Below are 8,142 nucleotides of genomic sequence, written 5' to 3' on the forward strand. Positions count from 1 at the left end.
TCAGTGTTTAGAGCTTTCATATTAAATGTTCAAAATTTACTGGTTGGTACTTGGTTGCATGTTTATAATAACTTAATGTCACAAGTTTAGGAATACATGAGTGGCCTTGTGGCACAGAGCAGACTTTGTACTGTATCAGCAAACAGATAATTAGATATCCTGGTCCTAGCTATGCCATCATTACTCATGTTGTCCTGCAGCATGTGGATGAAGGTGGAGTGAAACTCACTACCAAGATAAAGGTCTGTAGAGAAATCTTCACTCTTCTCTGTAATTTTCAGCTTCTGACTCCTCTGAGCACCTAGCAGGTAGAGAATCCACGAGTCCTCGGACACGCCGGTGGGGCTGAGGTGTTCACACACCTGGTATAGACAAAGGGGGGGAATATTGTTGTCTGTTCTCATGCATAGCCTGTAACCTCACTATCTAACCAAGGTCTCCTCCTGAAATAAATGTTACTCTCCCTCTCATTCTAAAAACATTTCTGCCCTCCTGAGCTGTGGGTGTGTAACTATCAAATCTGCTTGTGATATAAGAACCTGGGTGACACCGTAAACCTCTGGACATGCTGCAGCCCTTGTTACTGCACTAAAAACACTTGTATGTCAGTGCCAGTATAGACGTAATTGAAATGCAGTCCAAAATGTTACAGGCCAGGTAGCCATTACATGTTTGGTAGAGATTCTGATAGAATACTAAACTGTGTGAACAAGAATACCTGCATGACCAGATGCTCAGCACCACATTTAGCATTCCACTTGCTCCATGAGAAAGCACATGCAGAAGCAAAGAGGGCCATCTGTTCGTAGGCAGCATGTTCTGTAAGTGGGTCCTGAAGAGCACAGAAACCCCACAACATGTTATATAATCCTGTGGCAGAATCTATAATGTAATGACAGTAAAAAATCTACAGGAAAGCAGAATTAGGATGATAGTTCTTTACAGTTCTAAATAATTGATGGCATCTAGAGCGGCAGCTAAGCTAAAAATTAAAAAATAGATTATTCAATACATTATTGCAACCCTAACAGCATGCAGATTGTTTATAAGTAAGTAATGTGCAGCTGGTCCATGTATAGCATTAGAGCTAGCTACTTTGGTAGAGGATACAACAGAGAATCATGTTTCAGTGTTTTCTATGTCATGGTTTACATGTTGACTTGGATGCAGTGATGCAGACACAAAGAGTAGCTGTATCTGGTTTGTTAACTCCTTTTAAGCTTTGGCAAAAGAAAAACATGGCTCTAAGGTTGCCAGTGTCGGCTGGATGGCCTACTGCTCTGTGGGAAACTCTTAACCGATATTAGTATGATAGTCAATAATTTTATACTTATATTCATGGTCCCCAGGTGTTAACACCTACTGCAACACTGCTTTGTTCCTTGCTTAGATCCCTGTTCGTTTATTCTAAGAGCTGACAGGTAGAAGATGCAGACCTTGCAGCAGCTGCTGATGTATTGGTCTGTGTACTCATTGACAAAGATGTTGATCCCTGCATTGATCATGGCCCGCTGCAGGGCAGAGCTGCTCATCCACTTCTCTGTGAGGTGAGAGAGACCTTTTTCTTGCTCGGATTGCAACATGCACTGGTCACCCTGTTATTAAAATTGACCCAAATTCAGACGAACTCTTTTGGGAAATGTTTATATGCATATGGTACAAAATATGTGCGTACTGCCTTTTACCTGGATGGTGATACTGAGAGTGATGAGTGCCCCTCTGACAGTGTAAACAGCACAGTCTTGGCCCAGTGGCCTGAGCTCCCAGCTCAGGAAGGGAAGGTTGGCGTAAGTTTTCTGCATCACCACAAAAGCTTGGAAGGAGCTCATCTTGAAAGAGATCTCAGCCTCCTCTTCTTTGTAAGACAAGTCAGTGATACCATCCATTCTCCACTCTTTACCTGGATAAACGGCCAGCTGTTATGACTATTTGGTGACTTTCAAATATGACTGTTTGTGCTGCTGTCTCTCATACCTGCAACATCCCAGCGAGCCACTTGCGGAGTTTCCAAGAAAACAACAGAGTCAGGCAGCTTCACAGACACACCTACAAGGGGACAACTGGGGGCCATGTTTTCTTCCAAGTTGGACTCTGTGGGGTAAGGGAACACCTGAAGGCCGTTGTTGAACACCTGCAGAAAGTGTAATATGTGAGATAAACAGAACGGTGAGGTCATCTTTAGAGGTCAACAGTTCGGTAACTGTTCTGGTGTACCTGAAACAATTTTGTATTAACCTGTCTAATTTCCCAGCCATTGACCTGTTGAGCTTGTGGTGGGAGGTGAAAAACATCATAGTAGAACACCCCACCCAGAGGTGTGTACTGCATCAAGTCCACCACCTGGATTTGTTCAGCCTGGTCTATAATTGTAAGCTGCACTGAGGGAGAAGGCAAGTCCCCCTCAGCTAATAGAGAAAAACATAATCTTCATCATCAGATTTAGTTGTTAAGTTTATGTATTAAAAACACTGTCAATCCAATCTAGTGACAGTGGGTTTAGGTTCTGTTTGAAAGTTGAGGAAAAGTCAGGTTGTGCAGGTTACCAATAAGTGTCTCCATCTGTGTCTTTGGCTGGCTCATTCGGCGTTCTGCAACCTGGGAAATGTTGTTCTTTGAGGGCTCACTTTCTGGACTTTCTGACTGTGAATTACATACAATACACAGTAAGAATAAAAAACATCAATGCGTGCTACTTTATAACACAAATTTAAAAAAAAAAAAAAACAGTAGCTCAGTACTTAATACCTTATGCCCTTCAGACCCATGAATAGACTGCACCTCCTCATCCAATCTTTGATCTTGCGCCTCACTTTCTTTCTTCACCTCTTCCTCTAACTTTGTCTCCCCCTGCTCAAGTAAATTTACATCTGCAGAAATCTCATCGCCACCCCCAAAAGACCTGGCACCAAACAAGACAAGAAAAGATACCTAAACATACTTGCTTATTAGCAGCAGCAGCATTTTTTAGAATAAACATAAATGTAGTAATAGTGGTAGAAGCAGCAGGAACAGAACTGTGGAACCTGTGGCTGGATGAGTGCCTTCTCTCGTGAGCAATCTTGGCCAGCAAGGACAGGTGGTCATAGTGTGTGTGTAGGATTCGTACAGCGATGTCGCTGACAGCCAACTGCTTGGGAAGCGTAAAACTCATGCTGGCCTCCTCGAATTGTAATCCTTTAAACCTGGTTGGACAAGTTTTAAAACATATTTGGATATCCGCTCAAAAGAGTTGCTGCTTGTGCTCTACATGTAGAATACAGTTATTATATTGCATTTCTACTTTTCAAAATCAAGGTATAAACATCTACAAATTAAGTCCCATGTCATGACAAGCCACAGCAATAGACCTGACTTATTTTTCAGGCTAGGTTAACATTACAGGCTTTCATGGTTTCATTATTCCACTGTTTTTGGCAAACCCGATCATTGTTTTGTTTGTGGGTCACATGCCTGTTTGTAAGTGTACCCACCTCCACCAGTGAGGACACTGTTGCGGTATTAAACTGACATATTTGCACATAACTGACTGAATTGTGAGCCATTTGTGCGTCATTTGTGCAACTGTCAAATTGCACAGCTCCTTTCAATTTGGTTTTAACAGAAGCTTCTCTGTAAAATGCCATTTACAAGGTGAGACACTAATAAAAAAGAAATTAAAACCCATAAATCCCAATCTGAGCCTTTTTTGAACTTATTGTCTTAACTCTATTTCATCCACAGACCTTGGGTTCTTTGTGAAGTTGGCCCAGAGGCACAGAGTAATGTTGTCATCTTTGACCACAGTTTGCATGTTTCCCGTCTCTGTGTCGATGTTTGCACTGGCTGTCTGTCATGGCAAGATGCAAAGCAAAAGAGTCATACACATAATAATGAATTTTACAATTTAGGATTATTATCATATACTAATAATTTTGTACCTTAAGGATCTCCTCAGTGGCAAGTTGATGTTTAAAGTGAATTAGTTCCTGTAAATTTATGAGGGCCTCCTGGTACTTATGGGCCTCTTGTTTATTTCCAGCTTCTGTAAGCAGATCTTCCAGCTCCTCAAACAGCTACAATGGGCAAGAATATTTGCACTCTGATTCTGTAACACTCCATTTATTCTTCTTCTCTTTACTTCTGATACCTTTTGATGTCTCTCACTCAAGTATATTAGAAATATTGGATATCCTTGTTTAGTTTTTTGGCTAGAGGGCACAATGGTAAATGTACATTTTTATTTTTACCTATGTTGTCATGCCTACATGCTTTATCTCTTCTTGTCAAATTCAAATTACTTAAACCACAACAACAACTAAAAAAAAACAGAAAACATTTGGTATTTTTATGTGACATATAATGTCTTAATTCCTAGATGAAACTGTTCAGTCCGCTAATTTCATGACATGCACATCTGCACATAAAAAACAGACCTGCAGTGCGAGGTTGCATTGCTGGAGCACACAGCCGATATTAACCTCTGGGTCATCTCGCCATAAGCTGATATATGTGTTAATTTCCTGCTGTACTGAGGGCTCTGGGGTGCCATCACAACGCAGGTACCTTTCCCACTGTACACAGAATCAAACAGTCCTGCATTTTAATTTAGTAGGTGAGTGTGCTTCTTTTAATCAAATCTTATTATCTTCATATTTTATTCAGTCTGGACAAGGACAAAACCATAATATTAAAATAATACTAAGACATATACTTTGGCTTTCTCCACAGCATCAGTTTTCCATTTGGTTACTGCAACATGGTTCTCTTCCAGTAGGTGGCGGAGTTCATTCAGCTCGTCATCTCTGCGCTCACTGTCCTGTCACCAAAATACACATATGAAGATACAGTACGCTATCATGCAGTACAATACATACTATACCCATACTAATAATAACACAGCCCATGGTAGACCATATCACAGAGATGGTATTATATTACATTAGCTCAGCTCACCTTTAACTCAAGTCTTTCCAACTCCTCCTCCTTTCTCTCTCTTTCCTGCCTTTCCTCTTCCTCTTTCTCTGCTTGCAGCTGTTCCTCCTCTATAAGGCAGAAGCACATATGGTGCACACAGTGTCCCAATTGATTTTCTCCAGCTATTGTATTGCATTCTATAGGTATTTACCTTCCTCTCGCAGTCTCCGCTCCTCCTCCTCTTGCTGCTGCTTCAACTTCTGAGTTTTGGAAAGCTTACGCCCCTTTTTGGAAGACTTTAAACCAGCAAAACATCACACATGACAGGCACAGCTTTTTGCTCTACCTTTGCTGAGTAAAAGCTAAATACCTAGTGAGTAAGTCATAGCTAGCTGGGTAATAATCTTATTCCTTATGCCTGGCTGCATACTTCTTTTTTTTTGGCCCTCTCGCCTTATCCCGTGAGGTCAGTCAGAGTCAGCACAGTGGATCATTGTCTGCATGTTGATTTGGCACAGTTTTTATGCCCGATGCCCTTCCTGACGCAACCCTCCCCAATTTCTACTGGGCTTGGACTGGCACTGCACAGCTGGGGAGGGGAATGGGCTGTTGGGGGATCAGTGTATTGCCCAGAGACATTTCGACACTACTCACAAAAAAATAGGGATATTCGACAGAATTTCAGAATGCACCTTTACAAGTGAATATAATCTGACCTTCACCCACGCCCAACTGTTCAATATTTCAGTACCAATTGCATAAACATGCTGTTCTCTAACAAGGTGCTTAACGCAAAAATCACAACTTGATTCATGGATCAGACCAAGATGACACCTAACCATTGGCAAGTTATTGAGCCTTTGACGTTTTTTGTTGCGGTATACCCACCACTTTTGTTTCAAACATTGTTTGAGATGAAGACATTACCATTGCATGTTTCTACCTAAATGCCATACTTTCACCATATAAGATCGGTGTAGCATGACATTTTCCATTAATTTCACCCTAAAGTCGAATGTTACTAACTTTTTGTGAGTAGTGTATATCTCTGTCCAGATAACCGGGGTTATGAGATTAAAATCTAATTATAACTTATTATTATAAATAAATAAAACTTTTTATAAAAGAGTAACTACTGACTGCCTCTTGCTCATATCTTTTCTTCTATCATTCATAGGAAAGAGCCGAGGTCGTTTTTTTTAAATGACATGAATTAACGAGGTAAGAGGTTTAATAATTTAGTAATAAAGAAAACACAGAAAACTGTTATGAATAGCATGCTAACTCACATGCTTAGCTGTGCTGCTTTGTAACTATTAATAAATGCTATCTATTTCAAAGATCACTTAGTTAGACAAATATTATATAGTTAGAGTTTAACTGAGTCCTTTATACCATAAACGGGACAAATGTATTTGAAGTAAAGTGGTAAACACTCACCATGCTAAAACCAAACTCTCCAGCATTCAAGTAACCATGGAAACATCTACGCATGCGTAGTTTTGTTTGATATTATTTGCGACATCACGAAACGACATACGGCTGTGAGTAAAACTACATGCTAACGTTCTCCACTGGAGTCAAATGGCTTGTAGCTGGAAAGACGACATTTTTGTTATATGACTTAAATACATCTGCCCATCAGAATATAACGTGTAAATATGAATACGCAATTTAATATGGTTGTTCGTAAAGTTTTATTGATAAAGTGTGATTGTTAAATGCTTGCTATCAAGCTAATGTTAGCTACCCAAACAAAGCTAGCTAGCTAGCTGCTTTTGTTGTGCTGTGTTCTGTTATTAACAACTGATTAGGTGTCATTGTCTTCTCCGTAAAGAAACAAATTCTTATTTACATTTTTTCCTCTTTCCAGGCATGTGAACGACCGTCTCATTTCTGAAATGGCCAACCCATTAAGGGGTGAGGTTATCAGACTTTACAAAAATGTAAGTGAACATTGCAGCAACACACACTGTTCTGCTGTGTAAGTTAACGTAAATTTCTGCAGATTGTTTTAATATGATTTTTATTTATTTATTTATTGGTTTTCCTTTAGTTGTTGTTTATTGGCCGTGACTACCCCCAGGGATATGTCTTTTTCCGGGAGCGTATGAAAACAGCTTTCATGAAGAATAAAGACGTGACAGACCCGGAGAAGATCAAAAAGCTGGTAGCACGGGGTGATTTTGTCATCAAGGAACTAGAAGCTCTCTATTTCCTTAGGAAATATCGAGCCATGAAGAAAAGGTATTACGAACCAAATAAATAATTATAATAATTACGAAAAATATCTGTCCGAACTGTACTCTACTGTTTTTTTTTTAAGTTTTTTTCTGTCTCTGTTTTTTCTGTCTTTTACACGTTTGTACCATAATGCCATCGTTTGCAAGACTGGATGTGTTTGAAAATGGTTATGTCTGGCAGATTTTAAGTTTAGTTTAAAAAAACTTTTAATCTTGTTAATTAACCAAACATCCGATATTTGAAATGGCTGTTCACATGATGTTCACACACATCATAGGTAATCAGTCATCCGTGAGCTCTAGTGGACTGATTCCTGGTTCCTCCAGGCCACATGTCTAAGTGACCTTGAAAGATACTAGACCTCGAGCACCTTGAATGTAGCAGCTGTCCATGACAGTCTCCCCATGGGATAAATAAAATGTGTTAAAATCTAAAGAGACACAAAACATCATGAATACTGTTAAGGGTTGTAGCTAAATCATGACCACAGGGTCAGCGGTTAGATCCAGGATCTTGGCTATGTGTCGAAGTGTCCTTGGGTAAGACACTGAACCCCAGGTTTATCTCTGTGTGTCAGATCCTTGCATAGCAGCCACCTCCATCAATGTGTGTGTGTGAATGGGTGAATAAGACGCAACATTGTAAAGCGCTTTCATAAAACCGCTATATAAGTGGACTTAGTTGCTTGTATTGTACAGTAGTGTCTCACAGTTATGACATTTGTTTTTATATTTCAGTGTATATATTTTGAGATACATGGTTAAGTTTCTTGCATGAACAATGTATATCATTATATATCACTGATTAAATTAAATGTTGTAAATATGTACAGAAAACTGATGTCCTGTGTTATAATAAAGACAGTATTTTGAATCACAGCAGTTTCTTGCAACAGTTAAGTCCAAAAATGTGTTCCAACTTTTTTAATTTAATGTTTTTTTATTTAAAACATAATAAAACTCAACTCATCCAAGTTGTTCTTAGTATCAGGCAAACACAACCTCA

General features: G+C 39.5%; 2 protein-coding genes across 3 annotated transcripts; one reads left to right on the top strand and one right to left on the bottom strand.

Moving 5' to 3' along the window:
• Positions 1 to 48: 48 nt before the first annotated feature.
• dnai7 (dynein axonemal intermediate chain 7) lies at positions 49 to 6,371 on the bottom strand. 2 transcript variants are annotated; one of them, XM_067490396.1, is made up of 16 exons: positions 6,334 to 6,371; positions 5,105 to 5,189; positions 4,933 to 5,021; positions 4,691 to 4,795; positions 4,413 to 4,550; positions 3,918 to 4,052; positions 3,723 to 3,826; positions 3,024 to 3,182; positions 2,746 to 2,899; positions 2,544 to 2,640; positions 2,260 to 2,405; positions 1,975 to 2,131; positions 1,686 to 1,900; positions 1,437 to 1,595; positions 719 to 832; positions 49 to 362 (listed from the first exon to the last, which is right to left on the bottom strand). In XM_067490396.1, the coding sequence occupies exons 1-16, from the start codon at positions 6,334 to 6,336 to the stop codon at positions 87 to 89; spliced, it is 2,136 nt and encodes a 711-aa protein (XP_067346497.1). In that variant the 5' UTR covers positions 6,337 to 6,371; the 3' UTR covers positions 49 to 86. The 2 variants fall into 2 exon arrangements, with proteins under 2 accessions (XP_067346497.1, XP_067346496.1); XM_067490395.1 differs by having other exon boundaries at positions 2,236 to 2,405.
• A 51-nt stretch (positions 6,372 to 6,422) lies between these two features.
• Positions 6,423 to 8,018, top strand: LOC137106714 (LYR motif-containing protein 5A-like). The gene is made up of 3 exons (XM_067490409.1): positions 6,423 to 6,558; positions 6,767 to 6,839; positions 6,950 to 8,018. The coding sequence occupies exons 1-3, from the start codon at positions 6,452 to 6,454 to the stop codon at positions 7,160 to 7,162; spliced, it is 393 nt and encodes a 130-aa protein (XP_067346510.1). The 5' UTR covers positions 6,423 to 6,451; the 3' UTR covers positions 7,163 to 8,018.
• Positions 8,019 to 8,142: the final 124 nt, after the last annotated feature.

The sequence above is a fragment of the Channa argus genome, chromosome 21 (assembly GCF_033026475.1).
Source record: "Channa argus isolate prfri chromosome 21, Channa argus male v1.0, whole genome shotgun sequence".
NCBI classification, from domain to species: Eukaryota; Metazoa; Chordata; class Actinopteri; order Anabantiformes; family Channidae; genus Channa; species Channa argus.